The sequence below is a fragment of the Triticum urartu genome, chromosome 6, assembly GCF_003073215.2.
Source record: "Triticum urartu cultivar G1812 chromosome 6, Tu2.1, whole genome shotgun sequence".
NCBI lineage: Eukaryota > Viridiplantae > Streptophyta > Magnoliopsida > Poales > Poaceae > Triticum > Triticum urartu.
In genome coordinates this window covers 550,513,242-550,539,142 of record NC_053027.1, presented here as the reverse complement: position 1 = coordinate 550,539,142, position 25,901 = coordinate 550,513,242, and the positions used below count along the sequence as shown (strand labels likewise).

The 25,901-nt window shown below is 43.4% G+C and overlaps 1 protein-coding gene across 1 annotated transcript; it reads right to left on the bottom strand.

Moving 5' to 3' along the window:
- Window positions 1-18,169: 18,169 nt before the first annotated feature.
- LOC125515221 (cyclin-B1-2-like) lies at window positions 18,170-21,367 on the bottom strand. The gene is made up of 4 exons (XM_048680661.1): window positions 21,162-21,367; window positions 20,982-21,082; window positions 19,099-19,196; window positions 18,170-18,412 (listed from the first exon to the last, which is right to left on the bottom strand). The coding sequence occupies exons 1-4, from the start codon at window positions 21,291-21,293 to the stop codon at window positions 18,312-18,314; spliced, it is 432 nt and encodes a 143-aa protein (XP_048536618.1). The 5' UTR covers window positions 21,294-21,367; the 3' UTR covers window positions 18,170-18,311.
- Window positions 21,368-25,901: the final 4,534 nt, after the last annotated feature.

Sequence of the window (25,901 nt, the reverse complement as noted above, 5' to 3'; positions counted from 1 at the left end):
AAGGCCTTGTGTGTGTTGCAGCCCAACACCCCTCCAATTTGGCCCAAAACACACCTAAACCTGCTCCATCATCTAGAGCGTTCGATCACGATCGCGTGGCCGAAAACCGCACCTCATTTGGACTCTCCTAGCTCCCTCTATGCCTATTTAAAGACCCCTTCCCCGAAATCCGGATCTCCCTCTCCGAAACCCTAAAACTTCTCCTCTCGCGCCGCCGAACGCGTCCACGCCGCGCCGGACGTGTCCATCTCGCCGGCCACCTCACTCCCACCAATAGGAGCCCGCCACCTCAGCTCCACCGCTCCGTTCGACCACTACCCTTGCTGTCATGTTTGGGTGCTGTAGCATGTTAATCTCATTGCATTTAGATGGCTACTTGCTGTAAATCGCAGACCGGTGCCATTTTTGAATCGCTTGCCATTTCCAAACCATAACTCCGATTCTGGCGTTCTTTATATCGTTTTCAAGCGATTTCATCTCACCTTTCCAGTGGCACACTTGGTTTTCCAAATTGAGGCCAGGTTCTTGCATTTCCTGTCATATCTTGCATTATGCATTCCGCATCGCATCCCGCATAGCATATCATTTTTTTGCATCATCTTGTTTGGTCCTTGCACGTGGTTGATTGCGTCCTTGTTGCTTGTTTTTCTTGTTGGGTAGAGCCGGGAGACGAGTTCGCTAACAAGGAGCCCGTTGAGTTTGCTTTCGAGGATCCAGTCAACTCTGACAACTGTGCAGGCAAGATGATCATACCCTCGAGATCACTACTATCTTTGCTATGCTAGTTTGCTCGCTCTTTTGCTATGCCATTGCTACGATGCCTACCACTTGTCTTCAAGCCTCCCAAATTACCATGTCAAACCTCTAACCCACCATGTCCTAGGAAACCGTTGATTGGCTATGTTACCGCTTTGCTCAGCCCCTCTTATAGCGTTGCTAGTTGCAGGTGAAGATTGGAGGCCGTTCCTTGTTGGAACATTTATTTACTTGTTGGGATATCATTATATTGCCATGTTATCTTAATGCGTCTATATACTTGGTAAAGGGTGGAAGGCTCGGCCTCTCGCCTAGTGTTTTGTTCCACTCTTGCCGCCCTAGTTTTCCATCATATCGGTGTTATGTTCCCGGATTTTGCGTTCCTTACACGGTTGGGTTATAATGGGAACCCCTTGATAGTTCGCCTTGATTAAAGCTTTTCCAGCAATGCCCAACATTGGTTTTACCATTCACCACCTAGCCTTTTCTTTCCCTTGGGTTCTGCAGACTCAAGGGTCATCTTTTTTTACCCCCCCCCCCCCCCGGGGCCAGTGCTCCTCTGAGTGTTGGTCCAACCGAGCGATGTCCAGGGCTACCAGGGGCAACTCTGGGCTGGCCTACCCGACGTCTGGCTCATCTGAGTGTGCCCTGAGAACGAGATATGTGCAGCTCCTATCGGGATTTGTCGGCACATTCGGGCGGTGTTGCTGGTCTTGTTTTAACCTGTTGAAGTGTCTTGAATTACCGAGATACCGAGTCTGATCGGAACGTCTTGGGAGGAGGTCTATTCCTTCGTTGACCGTGAGAGCTTGTCATGGGCTAAGTTGGGACTCCCCTGCAGGGATTGAACTTTCGAAAGCCGTGCCCGAGGTTATGGGCAGATGGGAATTTGTTAATGTCTGGTTGTAGATAACTTGAACCTTAATTATTTAAAATGAATCAACTGAGTGTGTTACCGTGATGGCCTCTTCTCGGCGGAGTCCGGGAAGTGGACACGGTGTTGGAGTAATGTTTGCGCAGGTGGTTCTCTAGTTTCTCGCTCGCGCTTTGCCTCCTCTTCTCGCTCTCTTTTGCGTATAAGCTAGCCACCATACTTGCTAGTCGCTTGCTGCAGCTCCACTCATATTTTACCTTGCCTTACCTATAAGCTTAAATAGTCTGGATCGCGAGGGTGCGAGATTGCTGAGTCCCTGTGGCTCACAGATTACTATTACACCAGATGCGGGGCCTGATGATTCCGCTCCAGGAGACGCGTTTGAGCTCAAGTGGGAGTTCGACGAAGACTCTCAACGTTACTATGTTTCCTTTCCTGATGATCAGTAGTGGTGCCCAGTTGGGGGTGAACGGGACCGTTGTCGCATGTTGGGTTATCTTTTATTTTGGCGCCGTAGTCGGGCCATGAGTGTTTGGATGATGTAATGTTATTTATGTACTTGATTGGCGTGGCGAGTGTAAGCCAACTATGTTACCTCCCCTTTATGATTTATATTACATGGGATGTTGTGAAGATTGCCTAACTTGCGACATATGCCTTCAATGCGATTATGCCTCTAAGTCGTGCCTCGACACGTGGAAGATATAGTCGCATCGAGGGTGTTACAGGGGACCCCTGGCGGCTAGGGTTTTGGATCCCGCCCGAGTCGCCCGAGCGGGGGCGACGCGGGGGCCTCGGGAGGTCTGGAGATCGGCCCCTCCTTCACCGGGCCGATTGCATCAGTGTCATTTTCTTCTATTAATTCACCCGCAAAAAAAAGGAACCTGTGTTAATTGGTCGAAGACCAGAGCCCTGCCTCGATCGATGTATACGGGTAAACAGCTCCTGGCTCATGTCAACTTGCACGACCAGGCAATTCCGGCGATGATTCTGTCACCCATGAGTTGAATTTAGGCGTGCGGACACCGTAGCGGCTGGGAAAACAGTCCTGTGGTTGCTCTTTTTTTTGAAAGTCGGTCATGAAGATCTCGATTCATTAAAAAGAAATAAAAGAGTTTCCTGATTAATCAGCAGAAAACCGGACAAAAGGTGTCACAACAAATCCGCAACAACAGGACACCCAGTTGACATGACTACCCACACAAATACTCACAGCGTCAAGGAGAAAGTCCCGTCAACGTTGACAATCAGTGTCATCGTCATCACTCCTCTACAAGCCCGTGACTCCGACTCCACCATCGACGACAACCAACGTAGCCCTCGCAGCAGACAGATGATGAGACCCATTCCGATTTATGCAAAACTGTCAACAACATGAGTCGGCAACCAGTCAGCTCTGACTCTGTCGATGAACATTGCAAGAGAAAAGCACGGAGCCTGTGTCGAGCAAGCACCGACATGAACCAAGCATCATGTGTCATTGTCGGTGCGAAGGCTCCTCCTCAACAGCTGAGACTTCATAAAGACATGGTGAGACACAACGGCCGTCGAACACGCCCGATGAAACGGACTATCAAAGATGCTCGAAGCCGACATCATCGCCAAGCAGGATACCACACCACATCAATCCATGGACGCCGCCCTAGCATCCCCACAGCAAGCAATGACAAGACCAGCAAACGAAATCCACTCTAAAACGATATCTCTGGGAAGGACAGTGACACAGGAGCGCCACCATTGTCCATTCTAGGAACCTAAAACTAGGTTTTTCCACAGAGTGTGAGGAAGAAGGGCATGCGATGATGCCTCCAAGAAGGTGTGTGGTTCCCTCAGGTGTCACGTCATCATATCTGGCAAGTCAGAGCAAGGCTTTCGCCCGAGCAGCCAGATGGTCCTCTTCTCATGCCAGTTGGCAGGATCACCGCCGCCTGAACCTCAACTCGCCAACCATCGGGACAAAACACCTCTGCCAGCTACCAGGGGCATTTTAGTCCAAAATAAAGGCAAATGCCTTTGACCGTATGGCACGATGATGGAAGGGCATTCGGGCGACCTAAAATTCTTTTTAAGGGCCAAAACTGAGTAGAGTCGGAAAGTAGAGGCAAAACCCTTGGGTAGGAACCAACTAAGGGCAAGAATGCAATTGTCCCTTACTTATCTCTACAACCGAAACATAGATTCAAAGGTAAGAGCAAGTTATGTTACAACCCATTATGTTACTTCCACACGCATAGAAAAAAGCTAACAATTTGACTGTTGATGAAGCAAGGTTTAGTAGCTTGGTATGAAACACAATCTTTAAGTTATTTTTGCCAAAAAGCATGACTTATCATGTGGAACATTTTCTTTTTCTGTAGGCACTTGGAGGACAAAGTTTATAGAAAATGATGGAGATATAATAAAATAAGGGGCAATTGAAGAACAAATTCTTTGTAGAAAGACAATACTACGAGAAATTACTGGAATGAGGCTTGACAACCATGGATATCAGGTAATGCTTCGGAGTTCTTCTAAGATATTATGTCATGCTTCATAAGAAAAAGGGTGTTGCATGATCTACAAAGACATCTGACGTATTTCTGACTTCTGGCATATTCTTCAAACAACTAACTTTTATGGGTCAACTCTTAGGCCTTACTGTTCACAGCAATAACTATAGTTGATCGGCTACAATAAAATGCTCAAAGCGATACATGGTGTGAATTAATGGACCTTATAAATATGATACTCCATTTGATCCATATTACTTGTCGCTGATTTAGTACACAGTGATAAGTAATATGGATAGGGAATACATATTTAGAATGTGCTTAGTATATGCAATTTAAGTGAACTCTGGAACAAACATACGTAAGACAATCCTAATGTAAGTCATATTAATTTAGCGCTCAAAACATACTCTAAATTTTATTGTCTAATTTCAAACACATGTAACAACATCTAAAACGTCATACAAACTCTAGCCACAGAAACACGCTAACCATCCTGCAAACTCTTGTCAAATATACCTAAAGATCCTCAACAGTATAATATTTCATGCACATCCTCACATACATGTTTTGTTTCGCACCGCAAGTAGGTCCAGTCTATGGATACGAGTCTGGGCGCGGTTCAAAATCGGTATCCCAAAACAAAGCAAAATTCGCATATAGCTTTTTGATAGGATATTTGTACACAACATAATTGGACTTTTTTCCCCTCTTTTTTTCAAGGGTACGCCAAAGGCGTACCGTAGCTTTATAGAAGAGGAGAAAGTTATACCCCTCTTGAGTATGCACCACAATGCATGTGGAAGCTGGAATTTGTTGGGAGCTTTTGTGAAGGTTGGTATGTTCGTTGCTGGAGAATGTCAGGTGCCAACCCTGCCGTGCAAGCCTCGAATGCGTGTGAGTTGTTAAACTTGTTGCCTATATCCATCCAAGACTGGTCTTCATGGCCGGGTCAGGACACCTGCCCCGTGCCAACAGACAATGCTGGTGCACCTGCATCCATCCACTAGTGCAGAACCGGGCAATAGCACCGGTTCGTAAGGCCCTTTAGTGCCGGTTTAGTAACCGGCACTAAAGTGTGGGCACTAAAGGTCCCCCCCCCCCTTTAGTACCGGTTCAGCACGAACCGGTGCTAAAGGGAAACCACGTGGCACAAGCCAGCACCGGGGGGCGGGAGCCCTTTAGTACCGGTTGGTAACACCAACCGGTACTAAATGTTTTTGTTTTGTTTTTTATTTTTAAATTAAATTTGTGTTATCAATTTAATTTAGGATAATTTTACGTTATAATGAGTTGTAGTCGTCGTCATCATCATCATCATCATCGCATATTAATAAATAAATAAATAAAATCTAGCTAGCTAAAAATCATCATAATCGTCTAATTATACCACTATTTAATCATCATAGTCATTACCGCTAGCTATCTAATCATCATCAACACTGGCTAGCTTAAAGAGGAAACATTCACTTTGTAACAGAAGCAAAGATATCATCGAGTTCAACATAATAATCACCAACATCGAAGTTCAGGACACGGACATGAGACAAGTACTAATTAAGAGCATAAACTAGTAGCTAGCTACTCCTGTTGCTCCCTCTCAGGTAGAATAGCATAGAACATGTATAGCTCTCCTGATTCATCATACTGGAGCATTCATATGAATCTGTCTCCTAATCTTGGGTTGCGCTTCTCCTTGCTGCCCCCTAGTACTTCTCTGCGATCGTTAACAATTTTGCTCCAATCTTTCACTATTAAGCATTCTTCGCTTTCAGAAATCCTGAATGCACTCATGTGCAATGTAGGATATCTTGGCCGTAAGCTAACCATTGACATGTCACCTTTAGTCTCGATCCACTGAGGCACAACTGTCATCGGAAGTCCCTGTTGAAGAACATCATATAATAATTAATATACTAAGCAATAAAAGTTTAGCTTCAAAAATAATGTATGCAAAAGATGCACTAATTAAGCACAAATAGTTACAATATTACCATCTTTCGATTATAGATGTGACCGTAGTTCAATACGATCACCATTGGTCGCACGTTTTGAGTACTAACATTTCTAAGTTCAGGAAAAAAATTGTCTTGACACTATTAAGATCCTCAAGCCATGAAACATAATGACTTATCTCCTCGCAGTTTAGTTGAGCCCCGAGGCAGTAGTAGGTCCTGTCTACCAAGCGCCGGACATGTTTGCTTGAACCGAAATAAGCTGACAATACAAATTAGTTGTCAACTATTTTTGAATAAACTGTATCAAAGACATAAACATATGCATGCATGGTTGAGAAAAACTCACATAATGGTAGAACTGAAGGCGTTTGCACATCGGCCCAGATGTCTATATTACCTTCAATATCATCTTCCGGACGAATATCAAAGGTGATAACCATATCAGGCTCAAATGCATAAGCCTTGCATAGTGCTTGCCAAGTTTTGCATTCAAAATGGGTGTATGTGTCTCCATTATATAATTTGACGTTGAAAGTATACACATGCTCCGTCTTCAAGTAAATTCTCTTTACCTCCATATCATCTATAGCACTAAAACCTATCTTATCCAAGACAAAAATTCTTGTATGGCAGGGGATGCGCTAGTAGAATAGTGAAAAATTCAAATTATAAGTTGAAGCAAATGAAGCATAAGTTTTGCATTCAAATAATAATTGCCAAAGTGACTTACTGTATCAACTTCAAATGTCTCATCCAGCTTGATGCTGAAGCGCCTACCATCAACAAGGAAATTTCTGTCGCACAGGCCGCGCTGGTCTTCACAGTGTTCGCACATAATGAACTCTTTTTCGTCGTCAGATGACATTTCCTATGTTCATATAGGTGAAACATTAAACACCTATTACTATCTAACATTAATTCATATCTAGCCAAATATATATTCATCTAACATTTGACATTAATATATCTAACTATATTCATCTCTAACAATTGACATTACTATATATTTAACTTTTCTATCTAATTCATCTAACATTCGACATTAATCTAACATTTATATAAACTCAAAATATATAAAAAATTAAATAAACAGAAAAACGCATTAACAAATAATATTTTACTTAGATCATCAAATCTCAGATACCTAAATTTTCTTACTAAAAATAAACTAGTTATATTAATTATTGAATTAGTTCAAATCTCATATACCTAAATAAACTAGTTCGACAATTTTCTTACTAAAAATAAACTAGTTATATTAATTATTCAACTAGTTCAAATCTCTAGTTCGACAATTTTCTATCTAGCTAATTCATCTAACATTCGATCATCTAATTAACTTTTCTAAAAAACAGAAAATAAGTAAAAAAATGTGTGTGTGTGTGTGTATGTGTGTACGTATCTATGTGTGCACGTATGTGTATGTGTGTACGTATATATGTGTGTACGTATGTGTGTGTGTATGTGTGTGTACGTATATATGTGTGTGTGTGTGTGTGCGGCCCCGTACGCCGCCGCCCCGTACGTACGAGCGGGGGCGTCGGCGTACGAGCGGGGGCGCCGGCGTACGGGCCGGGTGCGACGACGACGGACGGCGGCGCGGCGGGTACGCGAGGAGAGCGAGAGACGTACGTACGGGACCGCGGCGGAACGACGACGGACGGCGGTGCGCGGCGTTCGGGGCGGCGGTGCGCGGCGTTCGGGGCGGCGGCGCGAGACGGCGACGACGACGGGCGGTGGCGGGGACGACGACGACGACGACGGACGACGGGCGGCGGCGACGACGACGGGCGACGGGCGCGAGAGGTTGAGACGAAAGAAGTGGGGAGATCTAACTGAATTTTCGCAAGTGTTGTATATATAGAAGAGGCCTTTAGTACCGGTTGGAGCCACCAACCGATACTAAAGGCCAACTTTGGCCAGGCAAAGAGGCGGGAAGAGCAGACCTTTAGTAGCGGTTGGTGGCTCCAACCGGTACTAAAGGGTGGTCTTTAGTACCGGTTGGAGCCACCAATCGGTAGCTCCAACCGGTACTAAAGGGTGGTCTTTAGTACCATTGGACCCACCCCAAAGTTTAGTCCCACCTCGCCTAGCGAAGGGCAGCCGCACTGGTTTATAAAACCAGCCGCGGCTATCTCTTCGAACTCCTTTATATAGCAGGCTTGTGGGCCTAAATTCTGCGAGCTGCCCTGTGAGTCTGATGGGCCTTTAAGGCATGTAATTGCACGCCCGTGGCCTAGCAGGCCCACAGACAGCGCCCCAATTTTTTTATAGTTTTTTTTCTTTTCTGCTTTATTTTCTTCTATTTATTTCTGCGTAGTTTTTTGTATAGTTTTTTCTTTTCTGTTATATCTATTTTCTTCTATTTATTTATGAGTAGTTTTTCATCTAGTTTACCAAAATTCAACATTTTCAGAGATCATTTTGTAGTGATTTTTAATTTCACGGTCATTTTGTAAACGATTGAAAAATAGCAAATATTTTTTTTTTCTTTTCTGCTTTATTTTTCTTCTATTTATTTCTGAGTAGTTTTTACTTTTCTGCTATATTTATTTTGTTCTATTTATTTCTGAGTAGTTTTTTTATATAGTTTTTTTCTTTTCAGTTATAGTTTTTTTTTCTTTTCTGCTAATTTTTTCTTTTCTGCAAAACTTGATGGTCAAAGTTTGGAGTTATAACCAAAGTTTAAAAAAAAGAAATGCCGACGTGCAATTAGTTTTTGCCATAACAGAAGAAGTCCGGAGTTGTAATAAGTTATTAAAAATAAAAAAGAGGTGCAATGCTCGTTAATTTGCTTCAAGCCTTTCGGAATAGTGTAAACTGCACTGCGCATAGCTCCGTGCAATCTACCATATTCCTGAAGGCTTGAAGCTAAGCAACGTGAGCATTGAGCCTCTTCTTCATCGTCTCTGCACTCAGGGCTTATAAACCGCTCCTAGTCCCTCTCTCTTGCCGAGGTGGGACTAAAAAAGAGCTTACTAAGCAACTGTAGTACTGGTCACCCTTTAGTACCGGTTGGAGCCACCAACCGGTAGTAAAGGTGGTGCGCTGCCTGCACAAAATTTAGTATCATTTAGCTCAAAACAAATCATTAAATACATGAAAAATATCAAATGAAGGCAGAAATGGTTGAAAGTTGATGGCGTCGCTTTGAATGGTGCATACTGAATACACAAAAAGTCTGGAGTTGTAATAAGTTTAAAAAAATGAAATGCCTTTGTAACAAATGAGTTTAATTTCGTCAGAAACCGGAATACTTCGAAAGAGATTGTTCAGTTTGTAAACGAAGTGCATCCAGTTTTTGCCGTAATCCTCTCTATTTTTTTGAACAATCTATGTGGGTGAAATGATGATACCATACCAAGTTTCAACTTTTTCAGAGTTCATTTGTAGTGCTTTTTAATTTCCAGGTCATTTAGTTCTCAAAACAAATCATTAAATGCATGAAAAATAGCAAATGAAGGCATAAACGGTTGAAAGTTGATGGCGTCGCTTTGAATGGTGTATACTGAATGCAAAAAATATAAGAGCATTTAGATCATGATTTTATATTCCTTTACAGTCTAAATTGTCAATATGATCTCTTATACATCAAAAATACTTTGATCATCAATGATCTTTGTGTGTACAATCTGAATTGTCAATATGAGTCATCAACGATTTTTAAACCGATGAAGACTCATATTACGGCCGCAAATTCTACACATAGAGTTCAATGAAGATCAAGTGCTTGTGATAGTTTGAGAAGTAACATATTTAAGGTGGTAAAAGCCTTGTTAGGGGAGCGAGGTGGGACTAAAAACAGTTTACCATAACCTCATTAGTACTGGTTCGTGGTACGAACCGGCACTAAATGGTGATGGTGGGGCCATAGCCTGACCGCAGGCTGACACAGCCTCTTTAGTACCGGTTCGTGGTATGAACCGATACTAAAGATTCGCCACGAACCGGTACTATTGATCGCCGCCACGAATCGGCACTAATGTGCACATTAGTGCCGGCTCTAATTCAAACCGGCACTAATGTGCTTCACGTTTGATCCTTTTTCTACTAGTGATCGTCGTCGATCTGCTATAATAAAGGGTCACCAAAACTGCCCTAGAACAATCGTTTTAATTAATTAATTTACCACTTCCGCTTCGGTACAACCCCCCCTAAACACATCAACGGAGGAGATCTTTTGATACCCCTTCGTAATAAAGGGTAGGATGGTCTTTCTTAGAAATACGTCCCTCACGCTATAAAATTAAAGACAGCCCCGAGAAAGTCCGCCATGGGCCGGCCCATTAGTGAGTGTATACTGTAGCGGGGCATCGAAAATCAAAAAACAACGCAGGCTACCAGGGATCGAGATCTTTTGATACCCCTTCGTAATAAAGGGTAGGATGGTCTTTCTTAGAAATACGTCCCTCGCGCTATAAAATTAAAGACAGCCCCGAGAAAGTCCGCCATGGGCCGGCCCATTAGTGAGTGTATACTGTAGCGGGGCATCGAAAATCAAAAAACAACGCAGGCTACCAGGGATCGAGATCTTTTGATACCCCTTCGTAATAAAAGGTAGGATGGTCTTTCTTAGAAGGCATCGAAAATCAAAAAACAACGCAGGCTACTAGGGATCGAGATCTTTTGGGCTACTAGGGATCGAACACACAACCACGACGTTTGGTGAACAGGACGCTAGCCAGTCGGACAAACTATATTTGGTGACACATATGCCGCGCCATGTTACATCAAATAGAATTGACGTACTGTAACTAGATTGTTTTTTCTCGGACGAATTTTTGGAAAACCGGTCGAAACCGGATTTTCCATTACCCCCGAGAAAATACGCTACCGGACAATTTTGTTTTTAAAATATTCGAATTTGATCTGTCCAAATGATCATATAAGATACCTATGCAAACTATTACTATTCAGATGATTTGGCGTACTTGCTGTTTGTGCCAGTAAAGGCCACGAGGGGTAAGGATCTAGCTCCTACTATTGCACTTTAATTTTTAGTAGCTTTTTTCCGTCCGGTGGGCTATTCGCGTTTAAATCAAAGCAAAAAGAAATGGGTGACTGCAAGGACTCAATCCTAGCAAGTCCGTGGAAGATGTGTCGCGTACTGACAAACACAAACATTTTTTTAAAAAAAATTCGAGCATTGAAACCACAAACTTTTTTCCAAATTACGAACATTTTCTGAATACATGTTTTTGTTTTGTAGGGCATAAGCTATTTTTTGTTCTCTATTTTTTGGTTCTTCTTCTCTTTTTTGTTAATTCATTTTTCTCCTTCTTGAACTTTATTCTTCTTTTTGGAACCTGTTCAAACATTTCAAATTTTGTTTAGAATACCAGATCCTTTTTTCCAAATATAGTTTACAATTAGACAATATGCTATGGAATTTCACAACATGTCCGTTTTGGATTTTTAGTTCACAAATTTTAGAAATGTTTGCATTTAATAAAAAAATATGAATTTAAAAAAAATTACAGGTTTTACAATTTTCATCAATTGTTGCCATTTCGTTACAATTATGGAAAAAAAAGTGTTCAAGTATGTAATTTTTCATATACAATTTGAAATTTCAAAATTGTCGAGAAATTTCAATAAATGGTTAGGACATAAGAAAATCTTCATATTGATTGATAATGACAAAATTGCAATTAACAGAAGCAACCAATTAGGAAAAACAACATGCTCAGGGAGGCCTTGTGTGGCACACTCTTTTCAAATGGTGTTTCTTTGGATTATGGATAAATGCTCCCAACTTCTTGAAGCAGCCTACCACAAACATATGAGCCATTCATGTCAGGTATTAATAAGTTCCGACGCGTTTACTTCTGGCCATTTATCAGCCCTTGTCACCAAGAAAACTTCAGAAAATGCAAAACTTGTCAAAAATCCAAACAACTTGGCATGATGCATTGTTGGTCATAGAAGCTGGACGAAAGCATTTGGACCATTTGACAGTCGTTGAAAAAAAACATGCTTTCAAATGAACCCGAACACCCTTCGTCGAATACCGTCTGTTTTTGGACATCTTAAAATGACCCAACTTTTGCAAGAAGGTGGGATGCCCACGGTAGGCATGCATGCAAGGTTGAACGACTTTCATCACTGTATGCAAGTTGTGACACATCCGGCCATTTATCGGTCTTTTCTAACCGAGAAAACTCCGAAAAATGCAAAATTTGTCGGAAACCAAAACAACTTGACATGATGCCTTGAATTGGTCATATAAGGACATCAAAAAAATTGGGTTCATTTCAAGGATATCGAGAAACAAGCATGCTCTCACAAAGAATCTTCTGGGCCTACCCAACCACCCTCCATTGAACATGTTTGTGTTTTGGACATTCTTCAAATGTTCCTAAATTTTGTCAGCGGATGTTTACGCCCATGGTAGGCACCTATGCCATGTTTTAACGAATTCTGACACCGTTTGTAAGTTGTGTCATGCTCTCACGTGTTTAGGCCGGCCATTTCTGCAGATAGCGTAGGAACTACCCTTCTAGTTTTGTAATTTTTATTTTACAGTGTTTCCAGTTTTATTCTCTCTTTTTCCTTTTTTTTCTTTTGCTTTCTGTTTTTTTCATTGTTTTTGTTTTTTGTTTATTTGTTATTTTTATATTTATTTTTCTTTGTAAAAATGTTTGTGACTTTTTTTTTCTAAATTTCAAAAATATTTTTACGTTTTAAAAAGTTGTTTAGTATTTAAAAAATGTACATGTTTTTCCAGAAAAATCATGTTCTCTAATTTTTTTTCTGATTATTAAAAAGTGATGCCGTGTTGGAGTTTTCTCAAACTCTAAAAACATTCACGTTTTCTCAAAAAATTGGAAAATTCAGAAAAAAAATTCTTCTTTAAAAATTTAATAACGACTTCTAAAAATATTTATTTATTAGTTTTTTTATTTAAGAAATGCTCGTGTTTTCATAAGTTCCGATAATATACGACAATTTAAAAAATGTTCTTGTTTTCTGAAAACTGTTCACACTATGAAAAAATGTCCTGTTTTCATATTTTCTCAAAACTAATTCTTTTTGGGAATTTCAAAAACTGATCGCTCTTTTGAAAAATTCAATATTTCGAAAATGTTTCTTTTAACAGGTTTTGTTCTCTAAATTCCATTTTTTTTGATTTTTTCAGAAAATGTTCAGGATCTAAAAAATATATGTCAAAAAAGGCACTTTTTTAAAAATAATTGAGTTTTGAAAGTTTATTAGAGTGGTTCAGACAACTGTCGGATTTTTAGACATTACTTGCGTTTTAAAGAATTTTCACAATTTCCAAGAAAAGAGAAAGAGATTCAAAAACTGGCCAGATTCTGTATAGTACAGTTGTTTAACGGGCGCGCTCAGTTTTTGTCACCAAAGCTTCTCAGGGTGACTGGCTCGGTACTATCTTTTGTTGGCTAGCCCTTTCAAAAAAAAATATTTTGTCGGCTAGAGGTGCAGAGTTCGAGTCATTGTGAGTTCGCTTTTTATTCCAATCTACACATTAGATCGCTGACGTACTGTATGCGTGCGGTCTCTACTGGCGAAACCTTCATGGGCCGGCCCAGTCCGGGGGTATGTAGGGCATCATACATACAAAGTAGGAATACCATGTGAAAAGTCTATACTGCCCCTTTATACGTTTTATGGGGGGCTGTACTGAAGCGGGACTCTTTATTTACATCCTCTTATCTCAGACTGTCAATTTCCTCTGCAGTTTTTTTACTGCATGTGACAAGGGAGGAAGAGAACTAGATAAGCTAGTGACGGTCATGTTGATTGGTACGTACGGTTTGCCACGGGCTGCACTAAGAGACCATGACCAAATATTTTCCATGTCTTGAGCGAAATATAAGAAGTCAAGAAGATGATAAACAGAGCCGTCTGTGCAAATTCATGGTTCTTTTTTGCCCGGAAACTGCCGTGTGCATCCACAGTCTTAATTACCGTGGCGTGCCCGTCGCCGGCCCATGTTTTACCTGCTGTCATCTTGCTGCGACCAATAATGAATGTCCAGCGAGTGAAACATCAGAAAGATAATCCACTGGTCTCATCATATCTCATAAGACTATTAGCCGACCATGCTGACTTGACGACTTGTTGCTGATGAAGCTCACCGCAGGTCATTGTGACTTTGTCATTGGACCGTAAAAATCCAGCTCACCACACGCTGTTCATCGACCGTCCTGCTTTTCTTTTCTTTTGAAAGCAATGGGCGTAAATGTCAGCAAGTAGTGTGTGCATGTGTCGGGAATAATGGCAAGTGATGTTTTAGTGTGTGGCACAGGATTAGATTAGATCAGATCCGAGGAGGAGACATGGCACCATTGCCATGTGCATCCACAGTCTTAATTACCGTGGCGTGCCCGTCGCCGGCCATGTTTTACCTGCTGTCATCTTGCTGCGACCAATAATGAATGTCCAGCCAGTGAAACATCAGAAAGATAATCCACTGGTCTCATCATATCTCATAAGACTATTAGCCGACCATGCTGACTTGACGACTTGTTGCTGATGAAGCTCACCGCAGGTCATTGTGACTTTGTCATTGGACCGTAAAAATCCAGCTCACCACACGCTGTTCATCGACCGTCCTGCTTTTCTTTTCTTTTGAAAGCAATGGGCGTAAATGTCAGCAAGTAGTGTGTGCATGTGTCGGGAATAATGGCAAGTGATGTTTTAGTGTGTGGCACAGGATTAGATTAGATCAGATCCGAGGAGGAGACATGGCACCATTGCCATGTGCATCCACAGTCTTAATTACCGTGGCGTGCCCATCGTGAGCAAATTTTCACGATCTCATTTGGGTGGGCTCCTTCTATAAAAATATGTCCTGAATGCTAGTACCCATGGATCTCATTTTAAAAAGAAAAAAAATCATCTATTCAAAGTTGAAATAGCACACCATCTGCAAACAAGGTCGATCAGTGCGCACGTACAAGAGATCATCAACAGGGAGACGACGTGTAGGCATGTACCAGTGTGTGTCCCTCCTTTTGCTCACCATCCAGAAGATATCGATGGCTCTGCCTGCCTTTGCTGCAATCCTCTCCCATTGCCTTTGGTTGCTTGGCTTGTGGGCGGGACAAGCTCGAGCAACATTCCGCCCTATGGACGATGGTAGTAGCCCCATGGCCATAACCGAACCAAGTGATGGGCAAGATAGCTCCTCTAGACAGATAGATAGATAGATAGGGTTTGGTTGGTGCGTTCGCTGGCTCGCCAGACGGACGCCATGGCGAAATGACGCCGCACCTAACTAACAAAGCTCAATGTCTCGCATCATGCCGGCAGGTTGTTCCATCGGCTAGACAAAAGATTTAAGAGTTGTTACGTACATCCAATGTTACCCATGCATACAAGACACGGTATTCAATTAGCGTTGATGGGACGTTATTATTAGTGGGGGTTTCTCTCCTCGGTTCCTTCTGCTAAAGTTTGTGGTGCAACTGCGCGTTATATGCATGAGCAGTAGCTATCCTGGCAACACCAAGATGGGGATGTAACATTATGGTGTACATGTCCATCACAGATCAAAAGGTTATTTGACATGTATAAATGAAAATCGAACTTACGGTTGGAGCAGCATGCGTGGTACAATGCACGCGTCGATTTTTGGAGATGCTAACATTTGTTTGGCCCACAAGCACTCTGCTTACTAGTACAGTGACTATACGTTGCTGTCCACTCTTCCAAAAACAAAAACAAGAAAAGCACTACCGCAAGTCCATGCATTTTTATTTTCTTTTTTGAAAAGAGGGCACAAGTTCATGGCATGCATCCAAGTTCCACTATCCAACCCAACCGGTAGTGGCTGCTGGCTCTGACCTTTTACTTGATTGCTATGGCAATGAGTATCACAAGCGTACTAATTTTGAGTCAAAAGTCAAAACCAAATAAAAATACATCAACTACTACTACTAGTACGTAGCCATATAATCTACCATGAGAATGGAAAGACCTCTGTCTGAATAAAACATGAGCAATCATGACAGTTAGCCCAAATCTAGTTGGTGCGACTACTACTTCACTATTTAACTAATTCTGCCAAAGACTAGTGTTAAATACAATTAGTAGCACCCACCTGGCCTTGCTTGTTTAGGATCAACACAAGAATGGAGCAGACGTTAAATAATTAGTTGGTGAGAAGTTGACCACTGTCTCCAATCCTCTCATGCAACTGCCACACCTGACCTCGAGTCCCTCCTCCAAAAGAAGGCACCATAATTGAAAAGTAACACTAGCAATCCTCCTAATCTAATACCAACCTCTTGGGTTAGACCAATCCACAAGAGGCAGGAACCCCGGGGCCCCTGTCTTGTTATATCCGTGTTGGCCTTTTCAGTAGCAACATGCAAATCATCTCCATTGTGGCCTTCCTTATCGTATTTTATCGTCGAAATGTGCTGGAAAAGAGGCAATTATTCTGCAATTTCAGGCTAGGTGAGGAGCTTAGCCTGTGTTTGCTAGTGTAAAGCTAATGGGATGGAGCGTAGATGACTAGTAGAGGCTTTCTTTTTCCAAGTGGCAATGATGGGCTCAATTAGTGTTATCTGCTGGGGCGTCTCATGCAAGCAAGGCTTCTCGCTACAGGTCAAATCTAGGCCTGCACAACTGTTAGTCAGTGCTAATACTGATTACTGAAATCCATTTCAAAAGTACGACTAACTGAACATTAATGATTGTACTTTGTCTTCATGGTTACCGGCTAAACTCTAGCTTCGCCGCCATGCATGCGCTCCGGTCGTATTGTACCACTGTCGCGATTGCTTATGCCGATAACTATCTCGAAAGCTTTGGGTTTTGTAACTTTGTGCAGCGTGTTTGCCCTGTTTTGTGTTTGCTTGTGGCAAGAGGACAATGAGACGCACTCAACTGATCGTACCTGCAGATTGGCGTATGCTAGTTGTATACTCGCTTTGCTTGATTAGTGCAGCAGAGTGTGGCGGCTAACGAAAGGTATTCGGGGGCACCAGCAACAGAAGCGACGGACCAACAAGCTGGCAATTTCTGGTTAGCCGATGAATTGTTCTCGACAGATTCCACCAGTCTTGTTGCCAAAATAAACTAGGAAAAACCTTCACCACAGAGTAGAGAAACAACTAACCAACCAAACGAGTCTTTTCTTTGTGGATTTTCCCTTTTTGAGAGCTTGAAAGTGCCGGGAGCTTTGGTTAAGGGCCCATTCGGGAGCTCTCCAGCCCCTTGCTCCACCGACTCCTCCCGGGATCAGAGTTCACCTCTAATCGCTGGCAGGAAAGATGAGCAATGTGGATTAAGATCCTCGCGAAAAGCTACATGCTGGCTTCAGGTAACCGTCCAAAGACGAGGAAGATTGTATGGGCGCCGCCCAAGGAAGATTTTGTCAAAATCAATGTGGATCCAAGATAACAAACGAAGGTTCATGGCAGCAAAAGGAATGTCAGATTAGATACTGCACTTGATGTTTTATCAGCGGAAGCATTAGCACGGGCTGTTGTTGTTTGCTGAATCCCTAGGCTGCAACAGGATAACCGTCAGTTCAGATATCCTAAATGTCATTACAGCCATGCAAGATGAGATCCATTCTGCAGGGGGTTGCAACGGCAATCTTCCTTCCTCTCCAGAGACTTTGCCACGGTGGAGTATGTTCATGAATACACAGAAGCAAACACTGTAGCTCACGAGTTGCCGTTCTTAGCAAAAATCATGATCCTGGGACTACATGTTTACATGACCCACCTTCCTCTATTGTACCTCTGCTTATCAATGATGTAACCCTGTTTATGCTGTTTATAAATGAATAAAGTTTTGAGGTCGATTTCAAAAATAATTTTTGAGGTTCCACAAAAATAAAAGGTTCAAGGTCAAAAAAGGAAATTGCTCACAAAGCAGAGCAAAGAAGCCTGATGCTTCTTATAGCTAGACTAGAAAAAGGATATGAACCAACATGAAGATCCACTGGCCTTGCCTACAATAGACTGTCTACAGAGCAGGAATCTGAAAACCTGAAGCTGAGCTGGGCCATATCAGCATTTTAAGTCTGTCAACATGAATAGAGTTGCCCAGAAACAACAGAGAACAGCAAGCAAATAAATAGAGGTCCAAAACTGAAAACACAGAGTCAGTACAATCGAAGTTAAGGAATTTCAAACTGATGCAATGCCAATTTAGTTCTCACGTTTCACAAATCCATGATACAGTCTAGTGACTGGTTATAGATGCTGGACGGGGAGCACGACGTATCACAAGACTAATACATGGGTGGAATCAATTGAAACTGGGGCAGATGGGCCCCTTCGACAGGCCAAGGCGAACCTCCATTCCGTGGTGCATGTCCGGTATGCGGAGGCTGTCAGAGTCTTGGGGCACTGCAGAAGTGGCCAAGGAAACAAGAACTAATTAACGCAAGCACCACAGAACATTTCTTAGCAATGTAAACGACACAAGGAAAGGGTTGGGAACTTGCACGGGTAAACTTTGCACTGAAAGCTATTTTCTCAAGTATCGCAGCATAACTCATAAGTGGAAGCACAGATGATAATTGATGTACAGACTGCACTCTTTGCCATGGAAACCATATGCCTGGCTAAGGCAGTTAAAACTAAGGGGCACAAGCTTGGTTGACAAAATTGTGGAACACTTTTTTGTTGGTTATTGATGAGATTCCTCAAAAATAGATCAAGACCCATTAGCTGCCTACCTTGTAAATATAGCTATAATAACGATCTCTGCAGGTATTATATATTCTAAATAAAGCACAAACTCTATGCTAGATGTAACTAGCGAGAAGTACAGAAAATTAGCAAAGAACCATTTTAATAAAACGTATCATGATTTCCCAAGAACTTTGTGTTCCAGGATCAAACCCCATCTGATCAATATAAATTTTACTCGAGTGCGTTCCACTGTGAGCAAAGAAGCTAATGCCCATAACAGCTTCCTAACTCCAACCAATCAATTCATAAGTCATAACTGGCAAGTTTGCACAAAAGCCTGCAGAGTTATGAAGCAGCAAGCAAAAGATTGATGGACAGAAAAGGATGGCAATCCTTACAGTTAAGGTAATCTTCAAATCCAAAATCATCCAAGGAACCTGTCATCGCCTCATATCCTAGCATAGATGATGGCAATGCACCTGGGGGCCTTTGGAACCTGGAAACACAGAAATCATCAATCGAACGTTTTTAATGCAAGGCAGCTGCGAAGTCAAAAGAGCTTATCGCCTATATATTTTTAAGAAAAAAATGAAGACAAGAACAAGCGACGTTCAAAAGTGTATAAACAAAATGGAAATCACTCTGGATCAACTGCTTTAACAAAAGCTTTAATTGACTTTGTCCAGGCTTTGCTAGAGGCTCAAGCCGGCCCTTACATCCCTAACCAGGTAATTGTAGGTATGTCATGTCTCTGTTTACTAATGTTTATGCTCTGAAATGAAGTTCATTTAGCAGTATCTAGGACTCTTACTGCCACTGGGATGAATTCGAGAATATCTTGTTTTCTTACAGCATTTTCGGTCTTTTTTTTATGATTTGATGATGTTGACCACTTTATCTTTTTCATCCTGAATCATATAACATATTATGTTCTGTACTATGATATAGGATGGTCAATTGCAATTGAGCTAGCAGCAGCTCATGGTCAACGTGAGCTTGTTCAAGTTTTATTTCCTAAGACAAACCCAATTAGATCTCTGCCAGTTTAGAGTGTTGATGGGATAATGAATACTGTGAGATTCCTGCATATGTGGAGATGTGATTGCTTTATTACTTCATTCTACCATATATAACCTATATTCCTGAAGCTGCATGATTCGTTTGTATCTCCTATTTGGAACGCAGTAATCCGTTATGTCGCATTCTACTTGACAGAGTGAAAAGTCAACCAGGATATATGCATACTCATGACCTCTGAACATGCATGGACCGACCCATTTCTTGATGTATTACTGAACCTTTGACTGTTTCCACTTTGATATCCATAGAAGAACAAGGCAATTAAACATGATAAATCGGGGAATTTGTTTCCCCCATGGAAGCCTATATTTTCTTCAGAAATTCAAGAACTGGTAAAAGGAAATACAATATCAGGATTGGGAGGACACTGAATCCAGTCATGCAGGCAGTCTTTAGGTATTACCATACTAGGATGGCAGATGGCATACCTAAATAGATAATTATGTATGGAAATTTAGTTGGCATTTTGTTTAACCAAGTTTGCAAAGCTAACAGAGGAAATAATGCATATGCCTATTATTGAGGCTAACATTACTTCAGTTGTCCAACTGTAACACTTGCAGTTGCAGCCCTGTTGGAACCTGTCAAACTGGCCATGGGTTTTGCTGGAAGCCTGATTTATGTTCATGTTATCTTTATTTGTATGCATTTGGCTCAATGGTTTGCATAACCACCCAAACTGATGTGTCCTTGTATGCGTTCAGGGTTTTTTCATCACAGTTTTATTATGCATAATCTTCATGCTGCTGTCCATTTAGTATAATTTTCACTGAATCTTCTTGTTCCTTTGTTGGGCCAGAGTCTTTTATTTGTTTCTGACTGCAGTTGTGCACTCCACTAGAACTAGAGCTTACATTGGCATGCATTCCAGGTACAACTGATAAAGCAATATGCCCCTTGATGTGAGCCTGTACCGAAAACAGCAAGGCCTGCTGCTAGCTACAAGAGCAAACCCGTGTTTCAAACCTTTCTTTTGTTGTTGATGCCATCAAGAAAACAGCAGAGTTTGGCAAAGAGAATCCTACTTACGCATTTATCAAATCTACCAGTTCATCGCAATCTGACCCAAAATTCCTCTAGAGGCCCTCGAATTCCAGCGGCCAGATGATGGATGCCGCTGAAGCTGGCCAAAACCTAGAGCGGGATTCTAATTTCTCGGGAGGGGAAAGGAGGGGCGGCGGGGGAGCGAACGAGCTGGTACCTGGAGAGGATCTGGGCGTCGAGATCCCTGCGGATGTTGAAGGCGGATCCGTAGATGGCCTCGGTCCCGAACTTCTTCTTCTCCTCCCAGAACTTGTTCTCCTGCGCAAAACAATCGGATTCAGAGCTAGGGTTTCCGGCTCACGGGGGCAGATCGGGGAGGGAGGGAGGGAGGGTTTACCTTGTGGATGGTGGCCTGGACGGGATGCGCCGGCGCGAGGTCGCCGCGGACGCTGTCGTTGACGCCGAAGCGGAGGACGTCGTGGGTCTCGCCCAGCTCCTTCTTCGTCATCAGGCCGCCGCCGCTCGCCATCGCCGCTGCTGAGCCGCTTTTTTTTTTCCCTCTTTCTCTCTCTGTTGTCTTGGGGTCGAAGAAAGGGAAGGGGAGCCTGGGGCTGGGTGATATATTGTTTGCGGCCGTGTCCGGCTGGGCGTCCAACTCGCTTGGGCCGGCCCAGCTACCGCTACGCTCGCACAAAAAAAAACACCTTGGTTTCTTTAGTCAAACGGACGGCAATTTTCTGGCAAAAATACACCGAGCACAAAGTTGCCATGGTTACCAACTAAACTTCTCATCCTCGCGTCACTGAAATTGCCATAGAAAACGTTTGATTTGCCATGGTCAAATCCCAAACATTCGGGATTTTTATCGGGGTCCAAAATTTATTTGCCATGACACTACATTTACGAAAAAAAAAAAAACTCAACCCAAGGGGAGAGAAATCGCCGTGTCCGGCTGGGCGTCCAGCTCGCTTGGGCCGGCCCAGCTACCGCTACGCTCGCACAAAAAAAACATCTTGGTTTCTTTAGTCAAACGGACGGCAGTTTTCTGGCAAAAATACACCGAGCACAAAGTTGCCATGGTTACCAACTAAACTTGTCATCCTCGCGTCACTGAAATTGCCATAGAAAACGTTTGATTTGCCATGGTCAAATCCCAAACATTCCGGATTTTTATCGGGGTCCAAAATTTATTTGCCATTGACACTACATTTACGAAAAAAAGAAAAACTCGACCCAAGGGGAGAGAAATCGCCGTGTCCGGCTGGGCGTCCAACTCGCTTGGGCCGGCCCACCTACCGCTACGCTCGCACAAAAAAAACATCTTGGTTTCTTTAGTCAAACGGACGGCAGTTTTCTGGCAAAAATACACCGAGCACAAAGTTGCCATGGTTACCAACTAAACTTGTCATCCTCGCGTCACTGAAATTGCCATAGAAAACGTTTGATTTGCCATGGTCAAATCCCAAACATTCGGGATTTTTATCGGGGTCCAAAATTTATTTGCCATTGACACTACATTTACGAAAAAAAGAAAAACTCGACCCAAGGGGAGAGAAATCGCCGTGTCCGGCTGCGCGTCCAACTCGCTTGGGCCGGCCCAGCTACCGCTACGCTCGCACACAAAAAAACATCTTGGTTTCTTTAGTCAAACGGACGGCAGTTTTCTGGCAAAAATACACCGAGCACAAAGTTGCCATGGTTACCAACTAAACTTGTCATCCTCGCGTCACTGAAATTGCCATAGAAAACGTTTGATTTGCCATGGTCAAATCCCAAACATTCCGGATTTTTATCGGGGTCCAAAATTTATTTGCCATTGACACTACATTTACGAAAAAAAGAAAAACTCGACCCAAGGGGAGAGAAATCCCGACAACACAAGTATACGCAGCGGGGGACCTTCTTTGTTCAAACTCCGGTTGGTAGCCCCACTCCAGGAGGTCTTTACCACCGTGCTAGACGCACGTTCTCGACACTACATTTACAACATTTGTCTAACCCCAATTTCAAAGTGCGTGTCGACAGAACCTCCATTAGTGCAAATACTAATTCTGGCTGTTTTCCTTCTTATTATTATTATGGGAACCTCCATGAAAAGATAGTATAATCGGATTTATCTTCAGAAATACTTACAAATGTGAGAGTAATCCATAAAATAAAACTTTTATAAATTGGGAGTAGTTTTTTTTTTAGAAAAGGAGGAGGACCCCCGGCCTCTGCATCTGGGTGATGCATATGGCCACTTTATTAATTATTCTCACAAGACCTTACAAAGTCATACAACAGTAAGACTAAAGCCACCGTCTAAGCAACAACTGTCGCTACTCCTATTCAATTGATGAAGGGGCGCTGATAGTCTGGGCCTAATATCAAACAGACATCGCAGCCAAACCTAAACATCTAAGACCTGAGGTCCCAACCAGGACGCCTGCCGGATATGGGGCACCTATCAGTTCGGCGCACTCCCACTAGTAGAAAACAGGGCTATGGTCGCGGGGCACTTTTCACATTAGTCCCGGTTCAGTCACGAACCGGGACTAATGTGAGCATTTATCCCGGTTCGTACGGCTAAGGCATTAGTCCCGGTTCACCTGGGCCCTTTAGTCCCGGTTTGAGGCACGAACCGGTACTAAAGGTCCCATTTTCAAACTCTACCCCCCCTCCCCCTCCGTGGATCGCCTTTTCAGTTTTAAAAAGAAAAGAAAATGATGGAAATGTCAAAAAAATAAAAGAGAATAAGTTTCCCATGTGATATGTGGTCTAGTTGTTGGGAAAATTTGCAAATGTGAATTTTGACTTTATTTGCAAAATCTCTCTGAAATTTGTAAAAATGGGCATAACTTTTGCATACTAATTCGGATGAAAAAGTTTTTTATATGAAAAATCATCTACTCGAAAAGTTACATCCGAATTTAACAGGGGGCAAACTGTGGTCAAACAATGGTCAAACTCCTCGAAAACCTAATAGAAAAAAAGTTACGGGGCTTTTAAGATCTAGAGTGAAAAAAAATCGAAAAAAATTCAAACAGTGGGCAAACTGTGGTCAAACAATGGTCAAACTAATTATTCTAGAATATTAGTGTTACTAAATAATTATTTCTGTTATTTCAATTTTGGTCAAATCTGGTCAAACTATGGTCAAACTGTGGTCAAAGAATGATCAAACTAATTATTCAAGAAATATTAGTGTTACTAAATAATTATTGTTTTTTAAAACAATAGTTTCAAAATAAAACTATGAAATGTGTCACTTCATGCTCAAGCAAAATTCCTGAAGATTAATAGGATTGACATCTTAGTATTGTCAGGAAAACAACAAGTGCAGACTTGGAGCGAGGGAGAATAGAACCCGGAAGTTAAGCATGCTCAGGCTGGGGGAGTGGGAGGATGGGTGACCGTTCGAGAAGTTAGATGATTTGGAATGATGAGGGGTGATTAGAGGATAAATTGAGAAGTGATGAGGGGTGGTGATTATAGACTAGAGGTTAAAATAATTCAGAAATTTGAAAATAAAAAAAAATTCAAAAAAAAATCATAAAATTTCCTTTAGTCCCGGTTGGTGTTACCAACCGGGACTGAAGGTGGAGCTCCACGTGGCTGCGGCCTTTAGTCCCGGTTCTGGATTGAACCGGGACTAAAGGGATAGGCATTAGTATCGACCCTTTAGTCCCGGTTCCATAACCGGGACTAAAGGCCCTTATGAACCGGGACTAAAGGCCCTTTTTCTACTAGTGTCCTCAACCAGGCCGCCTGCCGGGTATGAGGCCGCCGCAGCCACCTGCCACCAATCCATCTTCAGAGCTGTACTGCTGCACCACCTTGCCCCGCCTCTCTGCCATCGACGCGCACCACGACGCCTGATAACGTCACCCTCCTGCGCGAGTCCCTCGCCACACATCGGGCGCCGAGTCTCCACTGCGCCACGCCGCCGAGAAACGCCACCATTAATGTGCAGGATGAATCACCGCTCCACCAATTATTTCGTCCACTGGTCCCTCGAGCCCGTGTACACCTCCAAGAATGACGCCACAAGAGGAAAACGACACAATAATGCCGCCGTCATCCGATCTACTGATCTAGGGTTTCCCCCGGAGGTAGCCGATAGTGGCATGGAACTTCTCAACAGTGATGCCTTCAACAAGGGAACGACACCGAATAGTGCCGCCATCGCCGGCCTCGGCAGCAGCCGCGAGCAGGTCTTCACCCAGATCTGTTCCAATGGCCTCCATCAAGCGTCTTGTGCAAGGATCGTCCACCACCGCGGCCGCTGCGTCGCCCGTCGCGAGTCCACAGCGGCCGACACATCCTCCGCCATCCGGGGCCGCCGCCCCGGGATCCAGCCCTCGCTGGCCGCCGGAACGAAGCCACCGAGCCCCATCAAGGGCGGCCAACGGTGGCAGAGAAGCTAGATCCGGCCAAGCCCGGCCAGGATCCGGCCTCTCCCCACGTTGAAGCCGAGGTTGCGGCCGCAGGGCCAGATCCGAGCCGGTTCCGCGCCTGCGCCGCCGTCCCCGCGTCAGCCCCGATCCGCCGTCACGCCATGGTCTTGCACCGTGCAGCCACCACGGCCTGGACGCCCGCCCGCACCGCGCGGCCGAGAGCCCCGCCGCCGCCACGCCCCGCACCAGCGTCACGCCCCCGCCGCGCCGCCGCATCTCGCGCTGCCGCCACACACCGGGAGGGGAAGAGAACCCGCCGACGCCGACGCCCACGGGCTTCGCCCGGCGGCGCCCTCCGGCGGCGGCAGGGGAAGGGAGGTTGGAGGAGGCGGCCGCGGAGTTGAGGCTAGGGTTCACCCGACGCCGCTCGCGAGAGCGACGCGGGGCGATCTCTTTCTTTTTCTACTCCGCGCGCGTGACAATAACTAATTAATTATATATTGCAGATTGCCTTTCGAATCCCTTTTGTTTCTTGTCATCTACTTAGATGGATGCTTCTGTCCTGAATTACGTGGAAGGCCGTGATGACTGCACCTGCATCTGAATGTTAAGTTATTTAAAAAAATAATGATGTTCATTAAAATTAATCTGTATGCTTAGTGACCCTAAATCATTCCTTCTGATTGACTATAGGTTCTCATAACTGGGATTATCCCTCTGATGCTCATGCTGCTATGATGGTGTATTGTAGGTGTACG